At 20.1% G+C, this 23,099-nt stretch overlaps 1 protein-coding gene across 1 annotated transcript in view; it reads right to left on the minus strand.

The window, feature by feature from the left end:
- Positions 1-614: 614 nt before the first annotated feature.
- Positions 615-23,099, minus strand: part of LOC726929 (sonic hedgehog protein A) — a gene marked incomplete at its 5' end in the record, with an annotated part of 153,237 nt that continues 130,752 nt past the window's right edge. Inside the window, 2 exons of the mRNA XM_026444404.1 lie at positions 615-1,545; positions 17,333-17,594. Coding sequence (XP_026300189.1) covers positions 866-1,545; positions 17,333-17,594 — 942 coding nt within the window. The remainder of the gene's footprint in view (positions 1,546-17,332; positions 17,595-23,099) is intronic.

Below are 23,099 nucleotides of genomic sequence, written 5' to 3' on the forward strand. Positions count from 1 at the left end.
TTTTCTAATTTAATCAAGAAATTTCAGCAATAAAATTAGTTATTTTTCAAAGAAAAATCTATTCATTAAAATTTAATTTAATTTTATAATAAATACAGTCAATTTTAATAATAAATTTTTGAAATATACATAATTAACAGATTAAGTATTTGAATTTCTTAAAAGACAGTGATTCCAAATTTTTTATCTGTTTTACACATAAGTAATTTATTGACGAACTTATACTAATCGAACTTTTCGTAATCTAACCTAATTGGATTCTGTCGTAAATCCATCTCAGAAAACACACTTCACGCATTCGCATGTTCATCTTAGAAAGAAAGAAAAGAAAAAAAAACAAAAATTACAATAATTATATTATATATTCATATTATACACACGCTATACTATATAAGAGAAAAGCTTCGATTCTTTCTAAAGCTTTATTTTAACTTGTCCAATAATATCTATTATACTACATGTCACTCGGTGAACGGAGGTGGGTCACTGGCCAAAACAAACGTCACTTTTACATCTTCGACATAATCCACACATCAACTATATTCTTCAATTCTATTAATAAAATAAAAATAAAAAATAAAAAAAAACATTTGAAATTCAACTTATCTTTTTTCTTAAATAGTCTTTTCCATTTTTCTTTTCATGAATCACAAAGTAAATACATTGCATAGATGATCCATTATAAACGATATCAGATCACTTGATATTTTTTTTTTTTTTAATAACCCTGTATCCTCGGCTAAAAATTTTCAATACTTGTCTTTTTAAATCCTTTTGGATCACATGACACTACAGGATTATTTTAAATGTGTTCAGATCAAGAAATCAAAAAGAGCTTCTCTTCTCGATTAATGTGATATCTATCTCACTGATATAGCATTTTTGTAGGTGTCACATAAGAAGAAACCCAATAAAGGAAGGACGCGTACCAGAGGATACCTTCTTGTTTCGTTTTCAAATTTTGCCTTGCGTACCTTAAATCTTCACCGCCGAAAATCCTCCTTTCAAAGAAGGATCTCATATTGCTCCATAGTCTGTACGGCAGAAACGCGAAATGAGCTATTTCCTGGTTGTCCACAAACGCATAACAGGAAGCGACTACATCGTCTATCAACACCGTTCCTTCAGTCGTCAGAGGAGCGAAGATACCCTCTTCGAGAACTAGTTGATTGTCGATCACTTTGTCCCATCTAAGACGATGTTGCACTTCGATTTCGTTGGATGAATCTCTCACTAAGATTTTGTCGCCTAATCGAATTCTACCGGCAAATACAGTTGATCTACCCTCAACAGGAACCAAATGAGCCGGTGTAAGAGTGAGTATATGGCCAGATTCAGTCGTCAGTCTAACGAATTGTCGCCTTTCGGTTAAAGACCTGTCGAGAAAGGCTATTACTTCGCTATACACAATGTCACCATTAGAATCGAGCGCCGCGATACGGTCGCCAAGTTGAACTTGATCTAGTCTCTTCATTGAACCATCTGAAGTTCGCACTAGGCTCTTGCCTGGGAAGCAACCTCCAGATTTTGCTGCAGATGAGGATTCTGAAAGTGAATAATTAGGTTAGTTTGAATATTTAGTAATTTTTACACTGGAAACAAAATTTTTATATATCATTTTATATTTTATGTGCTCTTTACTTTTAATAATATTTTTTAAGCATAATAGGTTATATATGATGTAATTTTTTTTAGCAAAATATTTACAGAATATGAGATATAGAATGAAATAAATTTATTTTTATTATATCGCTCTATTTTCATCTCATTTCATATAACACAAATTTAAATTTATTAAAAAAAAAATTTTAAATTATAATTTAATTTATAATTTTAATTTATAATTTAATAAATAAATTTCAATTTGTTATTTTATATATTTTTTTTTTTTTTTGATTTTCAGAATTAACTTTCATGAATATATTATTAGGATTACTTATTAGGATTACTTCTAACAAAACAAAAGATTTTTCAATATAAAAAGAGATTTTTAAAATTATTTATATGTAATCGCAAAAGCATAAAATTTCTTAAAATTTTAATAAAGGACAAAGAAAAATGTATGGAATGAAATATTTGCCATAAATAAAATTAAATAAAATGCTATAATGAAATTATCATATTCATAATCACTATTATCATTACTATAATGAAATTATAAATTATAAATTATCTTAGAATATATTTATATTTGTCTATTCAGAATAATATTAATAGAATGTTAGTAATATAATTTTTATTTAAAATAGTTAAATAAATCTTTAAACTATATATATATATATATATATATATATATATATATATATATATATATAAATTTTTTATTTGAATTGCTCTTAGATCATTAATTTTTTTATTTATGGATTTTCTATTTTCTATATCACATATTTTTATTAAAATAAATTATTCTATTTTTATAATATTAAAATTGATATTAATAATATAATAATATTAAAAATTGAAATTAATAGTTATATTATTGATATTAATTTGTTTAAATTAATTTTAATTTTATAATTATTAAGATTAGTTAAAAATTTACTTTCTTTATAAATTATTATGAATTTAAAATATCTCAAATATTTCATGTTTGAGCATTTTAGATCCTTTGAAAAAATAAAATATAAAATAACTTTGAACAATCAAATTTATAATGACAGAAATGAATCACTATCATTTTTTTATTCTTGATATCTGTTACAATTATAATCCATAAAGAATATTCATTATTAGTACTATATATCTACTATTTCAATTTTTTTCTTGATTTAAATATTTTGTCATCTTTAGAAATTATTTAAATTTAATCATAATTTAATCATAATAATTAATTATTTATAATTATATATAATAAATTATATATTAATATTAATATATTAATTATAATATAATATAATATAATTAATATATTAATATTATTATATAATTAATATAATTATATAATTAATTATTTATAATAAAATATAATTAAATAAATTAAATATAATTAAAAAAACATCATTAAATAATAATATTAAATATTAAAAATTATTAAATATTAAAAGTATTTCAAATATTATATAAATATATAATATAATATTATATATATATTAATAATAATATATATTATATAATATGTGATATAAACATAAATCAATATAAACATTATTTTACAACAATATTTTAATAATTATTTATATGTATTTATATTATTCATATCGAATAGTATTTAATTTTTTATTTTCTATCAATTTACATTTTTATTTTATAAAATACATATTTCAATTTCTTAATTTGAGATTTTTAATTTTACAAATCCTAATTGAATTTTTTTCACGCATAAAATTCCTAAGATGCAAGAAATTGAAAATTGAATCGGAGAAAAGAAATTAATGAAAATGAAGTATTATTTCATTCAAGTAGCATTCTTAATATCAATTCTGAAGCGATTAAATTGTCGAAGTAGCATGGAAATATTACAAAAAAATTTCATATCGAATTTTCTAGCATTTATTATGCTGAAAAATAAAAATATTTTTTTAAAAATATAACTCTTTTCATCTTGCGTTTCATTGTTATAAATTATTTATTAAATGTTGTTATTTGTATTCTTGCACGCATGTATTACTTTATATCATCATTTTTAATTTTACAACATTGAATTTGTAATTGTAAATATGATACTTTGATATTTGTATAACATATTTGCATGTAAAAAATATTTAAATCGATCAATATAGAAAATGAGAATGTTGTTAATATTTATTTACTAAAGTAAATAATTGAATTAATTGAAAATTAATTTGCTATGTTACAGTTTAAATACACGTTAATTTATATAATTTATTGTTTATTTATATAACGAATGAAAAATATATATTTTATAATTCAAATAAATGTAAAGTTTAAAAATGTTTTTTAGTGAAATTAATGAAATGATTTTGAAACATCATGATTTTAAAACAATGATGAAAAACAAATGAAATTATTATATTATTTTATTACTTATATTATTATTTCTATTATTGCTTTTATCTAAATTATCTAATTATCTAATTATCTAAATTATTTAATCTAAATTATTAAAAATTATCTAAATTAATTATTGGATAGTGTTATAATATATAATTTAAATCTTTAATTACATATTATGTATTTAATCAGTGTTTGTAGTACAATCTAAAACCAATTATAATTAATTTTTACAGTATATAAAGTATATAAAGTAATTTTAGAAAAAACGGATTAAATAACAGATTAAATATCTTGTAGAAATATTAAATATTAAATCTTATAAATATTATAATTGAATATATCAAGAATATTAATTTTTTAATCTCTTAATATATATAATATATTTAATATTTATATACTGGATAAAAATGATATTTTATAAAAAAAGAAAAATAAATATAATTAAAAATGAATATAATCAAAAAATTGTTTAATATCTTATTAAAAAATATTCATTTAAAATATAAATATAAATATAAATATTTTTTATGATGTTAATATATTTTATTTCTGATATCTATATCAATTTTCAATCATATCAGTTTCATTAATAAGATATCATAATCAATTGAATAATTTGTGTTTCAACATTGTTTGTTATATGCACTCTTTATAATTAGAATTTTTTTGACAAAAAATATTACGTTAATATAATATAATGATATGTAATTTTGGTTAATTATATAATTCCGTTAATTGTATTAAAAGAGAATATTTCATTTTGTTAAAAACAGATGTGAAAACATTTAAAAATTTAAAAATGCTGTGATATTAGATCAAATTAATACAGTTGATTATAGTAAAAATCGGATTTTCTGAATTTATATTTAAATTTTAACATAAAATTTTTTATGTTAAAGAGATTTTATTTTTTTTTAAATAAATAAGTTATTATTATATAAAATAAAACAATAAATATATATTAACATATTCATGAAACAATTTCTAGAGAATCAATTAAAATAAACATAAAGTTATTATATAAAAATATTGATTTATATTACATATTATATATTATATATACATTTATTATATTACATACAATTTAAATTTATGTTAGCTAAATAAGAAGCATGGCAATGAAATAGATATAGAGATGCTGAAATCATAAATGAGATAAATTTAATAAGAAATTCTGAAACAATCCACTGAATTCATTCATTCGTCATAATCATTATGACGAATTGATTGTTTTTTTTCTTGTTCAGCAAGCAGAGATCTTTTATGATTCATTTCAAATAAACAATAGATTATGATATATGAATAGAATCTACTACGAATGCTATCATTATTGATAATATTATTATTATAATGAATTTCAATAATCAATAATATTATTATTCAATTATTATTAAAACGAGCACGTAAATTATTTTCATTATGGAATTATATACATATTCAAGATGGAAATAAATTCAATTGTACTATATATAAATTCGAATTAATATCATATTTAATTTCACAGATTTCAAACTTATTGTTTGGATCAGGATATTTTTATATTTGGAATAATTCTATAGGATTAATAAATATATTCATCATTAGAAATTTGATTCCAAAGATCAAAGTGAATATAAAAATTGATATACAAATTGGTATACAAATATCATTTATTAAATTAAAAATAATTTAATTTTGCATTAAATGAAACAAGTGAAGCGGTATATTAATGTAATGAAAATAATGTGATTTCATTTTATTTATAATAATATGTCTCGCTTTATCAATTGACTACATATAATTGACTACATAATAAATTATAAATATATTATTTATATGAAATAATAAATAATTATATAACAATTAGTAAATAAACTTTAATTGATATTTTTGTATACCAATTTTTGTATTTATTTCTTTAGATTTTCTGATTTTTAGACTTCATCTTTCAAAATATCCTAAATATAGATATTTTAAATAAGTCTTAAAAATTCAATTACAAAAAATTTATAAAAAATTTATAAAAAAATTTATAATATTCATTTTTAAAACAAATTATCACAACATAATTTATAATGAAAAATTAAATGGACATTATAAAAAACCTTTCTCTATATTAATAATAAAAAAAATATATTCCTTATTCTAATAAGTTTTGAAAAGATTTTGATAATTTTGGAACTTTCTGGAAAAAAATATGGATTATTCTATCTTATGCTGAAAGATATATTTTAATATATACTTTGATGTAATGATACATTCACAAGTGATATGTTTCAGTATCTTTTCACAGTATGTTACATTATAATTTGAATTTGAGATATTTTTCTTCTAAAAATTATCTCTACGTAAATAGTTTGGAAAAAAAAATTGGAAGGAAGAAATAAAAGATTTCATGAAATTAATTGATAGATCGTTGATGAAGTAGTGTGGATTGAGTATGGGATTGATTGGAAGAAAGTTTAGGGGAGATTGCGAGAAAAATGAAGCAGAATAGCGAATGAATGCGAATGAATGCACGAAAGAAATGGAATAAGTTGATTAAATCTTCGATAACGAATGAGAATCATGTGTCTAGATATTAGATTGAATCAGATGTAATCCAATAGCAAAATTTTTTTATTTATCAAAATTATATTTTTTATGATAGGGAAGAATTGTATGTCATTGGAATAGTTTTGTTTCCCTTAATATTTACGGATATTTACAGATATTTATTTGAAATGACAAATGAATATAAAGAAATATCGATATTATACTGTGTGAAATCATATGCAAATATTTGATGATAATATGAAATGACAAATTTTCATTTAAATTAAAAAAATATATTATAATCACTTTATTCACGTCATCCTGTGTATTATCGCGCGACAAAAACATATTTTCATATTATTCGAAATATTTTATTTTCATATAACTTTAAAAATAGAAAATTGCTTATATAGAATACTACAAAATGATAGATAGAGTGATAGATATTTCACAGCAAATACACAATGCAAGATTTCATAACCTACTGACTAAAAAAATAAGAAAATAAGATCTACAATCGATTAACAAAATATTTATAAAAATGTAAGATAGTTTTAAAAGATTTTAATTATTAAAATGCAAATATATATATAATTTAATAAATGAGTTTTAAGTATTATATTTTAAATTTGTAAATTTTAAACGAAATGAGATGGAAATAAAATGAATTTTTCTATTTTTATTGCATTATCATCGCACTCTCTTTCTGTCTCGCTTTTTAAAACGAATTTAATTATTTAATTTATTTAAATTAAAATATTTATAATTCGTTAATGAATATATATACATATATGTGTGTGTATATGTGATCCGATAGCAATATATATATATATATATATATATATATATATATATATATATATATATATAAACTTTTTCATCATTTTGATACATTTATCAAATTTATTAAGGATAGATGTCCGAATCTAAGAATGTTTCACATTTTTATAAAAATAAATCAATATTATTATATAAGAGTGTAAAATTATTAATATAAAGTATTATAAATAAAATATTTCAATTCAAGAATATCAATTGATTAATAATTAAGTCATAATAATATATTCGTGATATTTGGAATATTTTTAGAATCTATAGGCCAAAATAAAAATGTCAATTCAAAATAAATATATGTAAAAATTTTAATTAAAGCTTATTTGTTCATAATAAATTATGAATAATTTAAGTTTGCGTTAAATAAAATCAGATAAAGATTGAATGATATAATATGATGTAATAAAATAAAATAGAATTGTTTTCATTTCATTTATATTTCGTTTCATCTAATCAAATTATAATTTAATAAAGTTTTAATTGATATTTTTTTCTAACAACTTTTGCGTTTAATTTGGAATCGATTCAAATATATTCCTCAAACATATTTTATTTGATACATTCAATTGTTAAAAAAGTAACAGCTCAAAAATTACGATTTTAAAAAATTAAAAAAAAAATTGATTGAATGCTATAAGAATATTAAATCAAAATATCAAATTGATATTCATGGTTTAAAAATTCATTTATTAGTAAAAAATATAAATATTGATATTTCCGTATTCTAATTGCAAATTTTGAATTATATTATTTTTATAATAAATATATAATATGTAATCTATAGTCATCCAATTATCCTAAAGTACATATTATGATTTTGTTCTAATTCTTTTACTAATAAATGCCTTTTATCATATCCTTCTAAAAAGTTCTCTTTTTGCATTTGTTACATGAATGTTGTTCTATGCATTTTATTGTATTTTCCAAATCAAACAAAGGAATTATCGCTCGAGCTTTTAGATTACTAAAAGCAATTTGGATTATGTTATTAAACTAATTGTTATTATTTTTATGATACAGATGTTTTCTGATCATAGTGTCATATACTAGCATGTGCAATATACTAGTCTACAATTTCATTTAACGTGAATATTAATGAATATTATTTCTATTTTAATAATTCTGTGTATAATATACAATAATTCGGTGTCACATTATAAAGTTCATATTCATATTAAGATATTTTATTTTTAGAATTATTTCATTTCTCAATTATTAAATAATTTTGAATAATTATGAAAATTAGCTATAATATTTGAATGAAATTAAAATATTTTGTTAGGAATAATGTTTTGAATTAAATTTTCTCTATATTGTTGAAATATATGATGATATAATAATAAAGTCATTAATAAAACTTTCAATAATTAGACGCGATTATAATTGAAAAGTTAGTTTCAAAAAAAAAAAATATTTGAAACTTTGTTGATTATAGGATTTCTTGATTGCATATATTCAATTTTGATTTTCTAAAAAAATTAAATTTTAAATTATATAAAATTTTATTCTTTTTTTATTACATTTTTTGCTTATTTTCATAATTATTTATAAATAGTTCATTCGTATTTCAAAAATTAGTTAATTTTATTTGCATTTGATTTATTCAAAAAACGAAGCTTTAAATATTGAAATTTTATATTATATTTTCAAATTATTTTTTTCATATCAATTTCTACCCATATATACTTCCTCATATTGTGATTCATTCTCTATGTAATTTAAAATAATTAAAATTAAAACTACGTAAAAAAACTTAAAATATTCTCTTACTTTCAAGAATTATAAAAAGTTTCATTCTCTATCAAGAATATTATTTTTATATTATAGATCAAAAATATTATAGAGTTTAATTGTATATTTTTTATAGAAAATATTTTATAATTTTTAAAATTACTTTAATTATTTTAATTATTTTTATTTTTCAAATAAATACAATTATTTTTATAGAATGATTTTTAATTTATAAAATTATATAAAAAAAAGTATTTATAATCTAAATAAAGTTTTTTTCTGTTATTTTTTTTCTATTATTAAAAATTTAATTATTTATTAAAAAATAAAAATATTCTGATTTAATATTTTATAAGATTTTTTCAAAGATCAAAAATCTCAAAAGATGAAAATAATAAGTAAATCCATCAAAGAGAATATACAACGTTTAAATGATTTATTTTATGTTTCTTTTATAAACATTTTTTTCTTAATATTTGAGTATGCTATAATATCTTATATAAAAGAAATTTTAATAATTAGAAATATATATATCTCAAAGAATAAAATTCTGATAGATTTTTTATTCATTTATGTTACTTTTATGTATTAATGGTGTTTCACAATTGCATTATTTTTTTTTATTTTTTAAATAAAATTATAGAATTAAATTGCAATATTTTGCGTATAAAGATATAAAAATTAATAATGAGATTTAAGAAGATTACATTATGGAAAATTATTTAAATAATAATTATTAAATATTTAAATAATTCATGAGATATTTTAACTCTATAAAAAAATATATTCTCTTATATTATTTAAGATAATATTTTTGTATTATATTGTGTCAATTTTAAGTTATTAAATTTTATATATTATTATTAAATTATTATTTTAAATTAAAAATTTTATTAAAAATTATAAAAAATATTCAAAAGATCATTATAATCTAATAATCCTGATATCTAGATATTTTAGTTATTTTTAATATAATTATTTTTAATATAATCTTAAAGGTTTAATCAGAGAATTGGTTAGTAATTTGATAAATAAATGATTGATTGGAGAATATAAGAATCAATTAGTGGATTGATTAAAAATTAGAAAAAATAATAGCTGCAAACAGAACTGGATTAATTGAATTTAAAAAAAACTTATCCATGCAAAAGTTTTAGTTTTATTAGATAATTAATAAATTATCGTCATTAATCGTGACGATTTTATTAAAAAGATATTATTAAAAATAATGTAAAAATTTCAGATTATTTTGAATATTTTGATTATTTTTAATATTTATAAAAAAATTTCATTCATAAAAAAGTTATATAGAAAGAGATCAATGTAATAATACAAAAGTAATTTTTCTATAAATAAAGAATTATCGAAGAATTCAAAATTATTTTTAGTTTTTTAAATAGCATATTATATTTTTGTATTTCTAATAAAATAAGGTATTTATACAATTTTTATAATCCTTAAAAAAATGATCATTTAACGATCATAATGAATGAAAGAGTAAATATCGAATCTTAAGAAGTATAATAAATTAATAAATTAAATAATAAAATAATTTTAATTTTAAAAAATTAATTGATTATAAACAAAAGATTGAAAAACATAGAAATAATTATACATAATAGATGATTAATCTGAATGGTTATTAATAAAATATAATTGATCAAAACTTCATGTACAAGAAATTGAACATTAATTTCTTATAAAACTTCAACACATTAATCTCAACTAAGATGATATGATAACGTTTGTCCAATTAATGAGATATTTTTGCAAATATGATAAGAATTACTATTAAAATTCAATTTTAATTAAATTCTTCCTTTTGTTTTGTTTTTATCATTATATTATTTATCATTATAAAATTTTTTTCATTTGATAGGACAAAATCTCTAGTCATAGTATAATTAAAATAATAGCCAATAAAAGAACTGATATCTACTAAAGAAAAAAAAAATATTTTTTTTAAATTATTCATTTTTAGAAATAAATCGAAATCTAAATTTTAGATTCATAAAATTCGAATCTAAAATTATAATAATGATAATAGAATGTTATTGGTTGATAAGGATGACAAGTAGATAATTTTAATGACACAACGAAAATTTCGAATCTTCTAAAATTTTCAAAATTTTCAAAACGATTTATAATATTTTTAATATGATCAAAATTTTTCTAAGTTTTGTAATAACTTTAAATCATATTCGGAAAGATTCGAATTTCCATATTGAAAATTTCAAATTGTGTTTAAATTTTTCAAAATTAAGATATAATTCTAAGACATTTAAGATTAAGTTACAATTAAGAAAATTATAATTTTCAGGTAAGATACAATAAATAAAATGATTTAGTAAATATACAAACACCGATTCATTTGTTGAATTCTGAAAAAAAGAAAGAAAAAAAGAAAGAAAAAGATTCAAAAAGAAATTAAAATTAAAATTTTTTATCGAAAGAACAAAAAAATTAATTAAATTAAATTCTCATTTTACTGAGAGCTATTATATGCATGCTATTATTCAAGGATGCTATAATATGCATCAAAAGATATAAAATTTAAAATCATGCTTAATATATTGAAAATCAATAATTTTGCAATTAATAAAGATAAATTATTTATATTACATAGATCTCATTTTATGGCGGTATTATTAATAAAAAACTAGTGAATAATATATCAAAGAATGTATTTATTTTATCTTTAATAAAAAAAATTTTTTAAAATTCGCATAATCTTTTAAATTTTTTTGAAAATAAATCTTCAAATTTTCATTATTGTAATTAACATATAGAAAAATTCTGCAGATGCATCTGCACTCGAAATCAATAAAAATTTTTTTAATAAGAATTTCGATCATCGACAAATTATATTATCATATTATTTACCATCAGCCGATAGATTTTATAGTGCTAACATTTATTGATTAATAAGCTATAAGTTAGCATTTTTATCGACTTTGTTAGACTATTAATCAGTTTTTTCTAAATTTGTTAGAAATCTATTAGAAAAATTGTTAAACATTCATATTTATATATCACTTATAATAATATATTATTTATTTTCTTAAAATTATTATAATCTCAAAAATGAATCTTAACTATGAACATGAAGAATTTTCAGATCATTTGTTAAAACATTTAGTTGCTGTTAGATAATAATAATAATAATGAGAATAATACTGATATTCGAAGATATTTGTTTAAATTACTTTCAGAATAGATTTAAATTGGAAAATGATAATGATATAGATATCGATATGAAATCAGAATCAATAATATCTGGATAAAATAATATTTTAAATATTTATTTTATTTCACATGATATTTCACATTTCTACATTAATAGTAAAGAAAATAGAAAATCATGGATATTATCAAAGAATTTAAGTTTGAATAGGTTGATTTGTATGCATCTACTTAATTCATAGCCGATAAAAATTTTTATTAAATGATATCAAATTTATAATTATATTATAATTAATTTCAAAATCTAATCTATCAATCAATCTATGACATTTACAATTGTCTATAATATCTATAAATTGTCAAATACATTTTATTAAATTATCCTAAATAATAAAACTATTTTTGCAATTAATATCAGATTTGTAGAATTAAATGTGAAAATCTTCGATAAATATTAACAGTATCTTTTTAAATTATAAACAAATTATAAATTAAATTATAAATTTAAAAATTCTAAAAGCTAAAAGAGATTTATACATATTTTCATTTCCATTTTTAAAATGTTCATAATAATAATGAATCAAATTAAATTCAATTTATATAATAAATATTCAAAAAAATTTTCAGAAAATTTAAACATTTAAAGGAGAATCTGAAAAATCAAAAATCATTAGCAGAATCATTTAAAATGCAAGGATTGATTAAGCAATCGATTTAACAATTGATTTAGAAAAGACAATATATTTCTATCTATCTATACAAAAAATAAATTGCAGGATTATTTGAAGTTTAAAAAATATATATAAACGATTACTAGATACGGTAAAAAGATATAATAAGAAAATGAAAAATAAGATATAATAAAGAAGATATAATAAAAAAATAAATTTGTTGAGAAAAATGTATCGAAAAATCAGAAACAGAATTACTCAAATCTAAGGAATCGATCGATCTAGGGAAATCGATTTAGCAAAAAGAATCTATTAATTGTATTCATCTAAATCGAATCGAATGATTGAAGACATAACGAAGAAAGAAAATGAATTTATCGAAAAATTTATTGAAAAATCAAGCGCAACATCATCTAAAGAATCAATCGAACCTCGAGAAAAAGAAAAAGATCATAGACAAAAAGATAGATGAAGACGTGGAAATTATGATACGCGTGGCTCACGTTCATGGATACCCTTTTCTCTTAACCGACCATTCTCTTCGAGGACTACGTGGTCTCTCGAATATCGTTCTTTCGGCTCGTATCGATTTCGCGGCGATTGTTACGCCGGCATCTAATTTGAGCCGACAGGCGCGCCTAGATTTATTGACATTTATTTTGAAACTCGAGCCTTAACCGACCGAAGGAACGAGCCTGCACCTTCGATTGCTCGAAGGTTCGGTATTTCTTCTTTCTTTTTAGCTTTTTGTCTTTTTGTCGATTGTCCTGAGAAATTCGTTCACGGGACATTTTTGTGAACATTTTTCGTGTTATCGCGTGATGAAATTTGGAAATCCGGTAAGAGAATCAATTCAAGATCGGATAGCATAGATGAATCATTTCTGCTAATAGATCAGTGTCTCTCAACCTATGAATCGCAAGTAATATTATTTATTTTTTGATATTTTTAAAAGATTAGGTTATATTTCTCAAGAATTCGTAAGAAATTAAATAAATATTACAAAATTTATATGAATATTTATATTTTTGAAATAACATTGATGATACTTATAAAAAAATAAAAAAAGTTTAAACGAAATATTTATTTTTATCTAATTTATGTAAATTTGTCAAAATGAAAAACATTAAATATAATTTAATTTTTAAATTTATTTAAATATAAAATTTTTGTAAATTTTGATTTTTTATTTTAAAATAATTTCTTGAAAAACATCAATCTAGATATTTCTTTTTTTTTATATATATAAAATTTTTTATATATAATAAATAATATAATAAAATTCATGGAAAATTTCGTTTTGAATTCATCGTTGGTTTGATCATATAGAATAATAATAAATAAATGAAATTCATAATAATTTTTTTAGATTTAAATTTTTCGAGGAATTTAAAAAAGAATTTTTAAAAAGAAACAGTAACGATTCATTTGATTTACATTAAATTTTTATTAATTGTGAAAATCCATGACAAATGTCTAAGCCACGCCTAAATATAAGTGATTTTATTTATTAATATCGACATTTATGATTATATTATCAACTGATGGTAAATAAAAATGATACAAGGATTTTTATTTTTAATAATATATATTATATTTTTTATCTAAAAACTTATTTTTAACATATATGAATATTTTAATTCTGAATTTCTATCCAAAAATTAATCGAAATAAAATATTATATATGTCTCAGAAACCAATAGAAATATCGATCTTATTTTTCCTCTTTTTTGATTATAAATAATATATTTGATATAAATAATATAAAAAAATGAACTTTTCACTATAGAATAAATTTTTAGAAATTATTAAAAAAAAAATAAATTTTTTATATTAAAAAAAATTTCTATATATTTATTTATATAAGTATTATATAATGAATCTAATCTAGTAAGTTTTTAAAAATTGTATGTTATGAATTTAATTTACGATATTATTACAAACAAATATATTGTATATATTATCATTATGATTATATACTCTATTATATTTAGAATATTCATATTGAAATAGTATTTAATAATAACACTAAGATATTTTACAATTTGTTTATTGAATTTTATATTTCTGTTTTTAGAACAGAAATTTCTGTGTAATTAAATATAATTAAATAAGTATGCTCATAGAATAACTTTTTTGTATGCGATCATTTTCTACAATATCCCGAATATAGAAGTCGGTAAAATAGATAACTTCTTATTATGGAGGAGCTAGTGATGCAATAAGTGAATTGTTACTGCGTAACAGTGGTGCTCTATCATAGTAATAATAAATTCAAGAAGAAAATATAATAAAAAATAATATAATAAGTAAATATATATATATATATATATATATATATATATATATATATATATATATATATACAAATATTCTTGTTTGAAAAAAAATAAATCTTTCTTTTTTTCATTTCTAATTTTAATAATTTTATTCGAATTTTGAATTTGCATTATCATAATTATACATATTGATTCATTTTATGATATTTATATCTAATTATATTATTAAATTAATTCGTTATATATTATTAAAATTAATACAAAGGAATTAAATAAAATTTATTATATAGTAAAATTATTTTCTCTATTTAATAAAATAACGAAAAAACAAAATAAAACAAAATATATAATATAAATAATTTTTTATTAATAATTTATATTTTAATATTATAAAATTCTATAATAATCTTGTATGTAAAAATAAATAATAAAAATAAATAAAATTGTACTTAAAAAAATTTAAGCCTAAAAAATTCAATCCAATAGTTTGATTGAATTTTCCAAAATTCTATACTATTAGTATATATCTATACTAATTGTATTATAGCTTTGATTTTTTTTACTAATCGTTTAGTTTATTATATTTTACTAATCATTTTATTTATTTATTTATTTATTTTAATGAATATTTTATATATTACTATGCTTAGAAAAGTATATATATATGAATGTTTTATAGTATACAATGAAAAGAAAATAAATTAACATGATTTCCAAAAATCTAATTACATCGTTTCTCAACGATAAAACATAGCAATCCGAACAGTAAATAATACGTGCGATTTAAAGAATTTTAAATAAAAATTAGGAGAACAAACTGATTACAGATAATGTCATTATTATTCGATCGCTAACATTATTTCATTGTAATAGATAATATAATCGTGACGAGGCGGAATATCAAAATGCGTATTTTCAAATGGAATATCGATTGATAGCGATAATACGATTTATCCAAGATTGATAATTACGATATTTAGATGTTTTGAGTCTCTTAAATGTTTTCAGTCTCTTAAATGTAAGTACATAAAATTGTTATCATTATGTATCGACTGATACTATTATTGTCATGTTTTTCTAATAATAGCTTATTGTTCTTGGAATCATCGTTTTAAATATGTATAAATACTTGAAATATAAAATATTATGTGTATCATATAAAGGAATAATATATTTTAATTAAAAGAATATTATATTAATAAAGTATCTATATTAAATTATTGTTTATTAAAATCTAAATAAATAATTAGAGTTTTTTTAATTACTTACTAATATTTTAAAAATTAAGAAAAAATATAAAGTAATTAAATTATTATATTATTAAGATAAAATTTAAATCTGTTGACTTTGTATAAATCATTGCAACAATATTTTTCCAAATTTGAAAATGTTATTTCGACTGATATAATTTTATTCATTTTCGTTATAAAAGTGATAAACAGTTATAGTTAATTCGAAACTAATATAAAAATTTATTGCATAATATTATTATACAATATTAAAAACTTATTATTATTATAAACAGAAGAATATATTATAAAATTATATATTATATTATTACATAAACTATTTATTAAAAACAAAAATCTTAATTTAAATAAAAATTTTTAATTTATTAAGAAAGGAAATTCTTTTATGTAAATATATATTGTATATATAATGTATATATATATATATATATATATATATATATATATATTGTATATATAAATTGTAATTTATTTCCAAATTAATATTTTATTAATCTATTTTATAATATTCTATTATATTTATTTCACTATTAAGTTATTATAAAAGATAAAATATTTTGGAACGACGAAATTCTAAGCAACAAATTATCCATTGATTTTTGCAATTATTATATTAATAGTTCCATCAGAATAAATTTTTAATGAAATATATATATATATAAAATAAAAATTTTTGAACGATTGTAACTCTTTGCTATATTATTTTTCAACATAAGTCTATATCAACTTTTTTTTACTATTTGACTTCATTAATATATAGTAATATATAGTAAGCTTAATCCTTTTTTAGACATTTTATATATTGTCAATATTAATAAATTGAAAACTATATTATTTTTCAAATGTATCAAATTATTTTATATGAAAAATAATTTAATTAATGAATAAAATGAAAAACAACTAATATAATACTGACCCGATTTGACAGAACAGTGAATATGCGATCTGGATTCGTAATAGACCCAATCGAAACCAGCTTCGACGGCGAGTCTTGCTAACATTCCATATTTCGAGCGATCCCGATCGCTCGTCGTCACGTCGACAGCACGTCCTTCGTAATGTAGTGAATCCGTCGCGTGTTTTCCTTCCTCGTCCCATCCTTCTGTCACTCTTAATTTCACTCCCGGCCACTGATTCATTACCGAAATAGCGAGGGTGTTCAGTTTTTCCTTGCACCTCTGTAACAAAATACTCTTCGAGTTATTGAAAATAATTTACAAGACTTAATAATTTTAATAGTATCGTGGAATAATTAGCAAGATTCAGTCATTTTAATCGTATCGTAGAATAATTTATTAAAGGTTATGTTGTGTTATGTGTTTAAGATGTTCTAAAATGGAATGTTCTTAATTTGTATGAAGAGAATTTATTAATTTATTTAGAGAAGAGGAAAAATTACAAGAGATAAAAAAATTGTGAAAATATAATTTTTATTATTTATTTTATTATTATTTGGTATGAAATTGTTATTAATAGAATTTGTTATTTTTTTTTGTAAATTATAAAATAAATTAACATACAATTTGTTGGACAAAATTATATAAAATTATATAAAATTTTCATTATAGCAATTGATGACAAATTTATTAATTAGAGAATTTTAATTAAATAATTAAAAGAATTTTAATGAAAATATTTAAAAGACTATTGTTTTGTATATTTCATAACATTGCAATTGTTAAAATTTTTATTGATTTCATTATTATATATAATTCAAAATTATGACGATCTTATCAAATTATTTCTTATAAATAAATATTTATATTTCGCTTAACTATGGAGGAAGATAAGAATTATAAAAAAAAATATAAAATGAATTTTTTATATCTTAAATAATTATTAATGTTATGCATTTTATTTTAAATAGCAATAAAATAACATTTTGCTAAAAATATTACTTAGATCAAGATGTTATGGATCTAAATAGATTTCCTTTTATAGATAAAAATATAAACATAATAATGATATAATGATATAAATAATATAAATAATAACAATGATTTTTACAAAAAAATTTACAGAAATGTGTAATATATTTAAAAAGATAATTCACAATATTTAAGAAATTAAATTATAATATTGATATTTTGTCTAAAATATAATTGTTAATTATATTCAACTTTTCAATGAACTATTTATTAAAAAAAAATATTAAATATATATTAAAAAACAATAAATACATGTTTTTCATGCGCATACATAAGAAAATGCGTTCAGAAATATCGAAAAATACACAAGCACGATCAAATTGACTTTCCAGAACAAAAATTAAACAAGATCTCTTAACTATATCCCTATTATCTGGACGATCGCGTCCGAATTTCCTCTGTCAGAACCATTTCGAATCAATGATCCTCGAAACCTATTAAAGCCGATCTCGCGCGAACAGAGGCACCTTCGAGCGCGAGACCAATCCTTTCTCGCTTTCGTCTCCCATCCATGAAACTCTCTTTTTATCCCAAATATCTCCAACCATCTTTCGAGTCAAGTTTTTCCCCGAAGTTCCGCTTAACGCGATTTTCCCGAGCCGGACGAGGATTTCACGCGATTTCACGCGGATGCGCGCGAAAAAAGGCGAGCAGGTAAACGAGCAACCCCTGAAAATAGGTGGCGAGAAAACGAATGCGTGTTTTGACTGGACACCAAGCTGGACTTTCAAGGGTCGCGCACCGTGGCGAATCAGGAGGCAAACAGGAGTATAAATACGACCGGTGTCCAGAATCATTCGGTTACACCGATCTTCCTCTCTCTTGCTCTTGTTTTCTACTTTTGAGAAAAGAAGATCTTTTTTTCGGTTTCTATGTTTGCCTACCTGGACGATACGCGAGTAACAGCAGTCAATAGAGCGCGCGAGAAAGCTAAGCAAAGATATTCTTGACTTTAGAAGCGGGGATTCGTGTAAATCCTACTTAAAGTATTACGGACGAGTTCTGAGAACTTTTTTTTTAGAATCTGTGATCTCTAGAGAGATCGGAGATTCTTATGAAATTATTTCATTTATTAAAGGAATGCATAGAAATTGCATAAATGCTATTATTGGAATAAGAGAATGAACTTGTTGAAAACTTGATTTCAATGTAGTTGGAATATATTATGTTACTGTTTATGAATAAATATCTGGATATTCAGATCAATTTATTTTAATGATATTTAAACATTATCGAAATATATTTATTATTTTTTAATTTAGTCGATTTAATAAAATAAAAATTAATAAAAAAAGAAAAATTATTCAATCATAATTGTTTTATTTGCAGATATTGATTATTGATTTTAATATTAATAATTTATAAAAGAATTTTTCCAATTTAGAATCTATTATTAGAATCCGTATAAAAATTAAATAATTTGTAAAAATTGTACAACTTGACACGAAAAATAACAAAACAATTCTGAAAGATTTAACATCAATTACAAATATTAATTCTGTTTTTATGTACATTTTATTTTACACAATATATATGTATATACGAAATATATATGTATATATTTTGTTCGATAAGTAAATAATATATTTCACAAATCAACGTATGCATTTGAAATATGAAAACAAAAATTTATTTTTCTTTCATTATAACGCTATAAATACTTAGATTTTTTAAAACTTCGTAATTTTAATTTAATTACATTAAAATATTATATGTATAATAATAACAAATAATTTGAATTATTAAATAAAAATATTTATTAAAATGAGAATAAAATTATTTTTCTGTAATTCATAAAATTGTATAGATTTGTTATATATTTAATCTATAGTAATTATTCATATATTATTAATATATTAATTATTCAAAATCTTTTGAAATAATTTTCAAATAATGATATTATATGATGAATATTATATAATTAATGAATAACAAACAAAACAATCTATGCACTTTCAGTTAAATTTCTATCATCATGAATTTAAATATAATAATTTATATATATTGTTTTTTAAAATAGAAAATGAAGATGAATAATTAAGATATTAAGATATTATAAATTAAGATGAATATAAAAATTAAATCTAAAACGATTTAATAATTAAATAATTAAGACAATAAAAAATAATTGTAAAAATAAAAAAAGATAATATTATATTATAATATAAAATTATTTTTATTTAATCCATAATAATCAAATCAATTTTTGATTTATTTCAATTAGAGCAATATCATATTATATTTTATAATATATAATGATAAAAATAAAGCAAAAATTTAACTTTTTGCAAATTGTGAAGACGATTGCTAATTATTTATGAATTTAAATTTGAAATGAAATGAATGAAATTTTAAAAATGAAAATTTCAACATTTTATTTCATAAGAAATAAGCATAAGAAAATAATTATAAAACGAACTTTTTAGTTTTCAAAAGATTATCACAAGAAAAGAATATCACAAAATTTCGATTTCGATTTTTTCAAATCTTAAGATTTAATTTCAATTCTTAATATTCTTAATTTAAAAATCTAATTAAAAATCTTCTTGAAAAATTCGTTTCTTTAAATGCCATTTATTATTTTGCTTTTATATTTATAAAAATATAGTTTCGATCCTCTTTTAGCGTTTCCAATTCAGAAATTATTCTTTCGAAATGTATCTCGAAAATATATCTTCTCAAATGCCCCTATTATTTCTTTTTCCACAATCATCAAATCTTTCTCATACCCTTTCTCTGTATCTATATACTCTATATACTTACATATATTTTACAATTTACCATTGAAATTAACAACGTACATGTGCGCACGCGCGCCTACTACATTGAAATTTCATGATCCCATTGAAAAGACGGTTTAAGAAGTCTGCCGACAACACGAACATCCTGGCTTCGACAGCGGGCATGAAAACGAGACGAGACTTACAATACCGCGAATTTGCAGCTCTCCTTGCGGCAATTAGCTCCTATTGAGCGGTGCACGATAGCTTGAGGGACCGGTCCCGCCTTCTTCTTCTTCAAGCGCTTCGACTTCCCTTTTCCTTTGCCGAACATCCCGTGGCCTCTCGCGGATGAAAAGCGACCTCGTTCCGCGGCTTCAAGGTGTCACGGCCACGTGCACGCGATCGCCACAAGGCGAATCGCACGCCCATCGGCTGTCGGATGAATTGCCATTAAGCGGCACACACGCGGACCACCTCTCTCAATGAAATGAATCTGCACGCATGGGATTTCGTGCTCCTGTGCCGTTATCCACAAGTATCGAGCTCAATAATCGCTTTTAACCTTTTCGCTGTTTATTCTAAGCATTGGACACTTTTTTTTTGTTTGAAATAAGAAAAAAAAAGTGAAAACAAATAATTACTCGAAATAAATAAATAAATTTTCAAATATTTTTTTTACGAAAAGTTTGATTATTTCGAATAATAAAAAAAAACAAATAATAAAATTTTTTGTATATTTATAAAAAATATAGATTTCATTTCATTATGAGATTAAAAAATGCGTAATAAATATGTTAAATCGTCAAAAGTACGATTATTTGTGCACGTAGAGATACAAAATAATTGTTATGAATAATTTACATAAATAATTGTAAATCAATTGTAAATAAATGTAAAAAGTAAAAATAATAATTAATTAAATAATTATTATTGAAAATTAATTCAAATGCATTTTTTTATTATAGTTTCATTTTCTTTATTTTGAGAACAAAATTAAATTGATTAATATATTGTACAAAATTTTTCATTTATAATAACCTCGTGCATATATTGCCAAAATTTTTTTGTTTTGGTTTTGAACACTCTAGATATCCGTGAAAATTTAAAAAAATAATAAGTAAATATAAATGCATTTTTTAAAATCTTTTTGAATAATTTCAACTCAAATTCTCCGTTTTATTTATTATTATATAAAAATCTCATCATATGGTGGGATAAAGGACACAAAATCGCACAATCATCGACATCTACGATATCTATTAATTGAATATTCATGGGTGTAATTTGTTACTGAATTACGATTTCAATGATAACGGTATCACGGAATTTAAAAATTATTTAATAAAAATAGTTTAGAAATCATTAAATATATTGCTAAAATTTTTCTGATATTAATATTGAACATTCTATAAATATATGAAAGAAAATTTTAAAAAAGGAATATAAAAAAAAAATATATTCTAAAATATATAAATATAAAAATATATATATAAATATATATATATATATATATATATATATAATATATATTTAAAAATATTTTTATATAATTTTGAGAAAATCTTCTATTTTATTTTGAGAAAAAAAAATCATATCGTATGATGGTATAAAAGTATGTTTCTAAATACAATACACTCTTTGTTAATCGGTTCTGAACTTCTGATCTGAATAAACAAACGATTAATCCAGCATATATTTAAAGATTGCAAATAAAATAAAAGTATATATGTGTATATACAGTGATGAAAATATAAGATAGAAAAATTCTTTTACTTATGAATACTTATGTAAAAAAATAATAAAAAGTTTTATTATTTTGGAATATATAAATATATTATATTTATGTTATCTCATATATTTTGAAATACAATAAAAATAACTACTTTAGTAAATAGCAATTATTTTTTTTATATATATATGATTTTTTAATAAAACCAAAAAAAAATATTAAATTCCGCTAAACAAATTTTAAAATTGAGAATGAAAACTAGAATGGAATAATGTATAATTCTATAAATAATATAAAATGATA

The sequence above is a fragment of the Apis mellifera genome, linkage group LG12, assembly GCF_003254395.2.
Source record: "Apis mellifera strain DH4 linkage group LG12, Amel_HAv3.1, whole genome shotgun sequence".
Classification (NCBI taxonomy): Eukaryota; Metazoa; Arthropoda; class Insecta; order Hymenoptera; family Apidae; genus Apis; species Apis mellifera.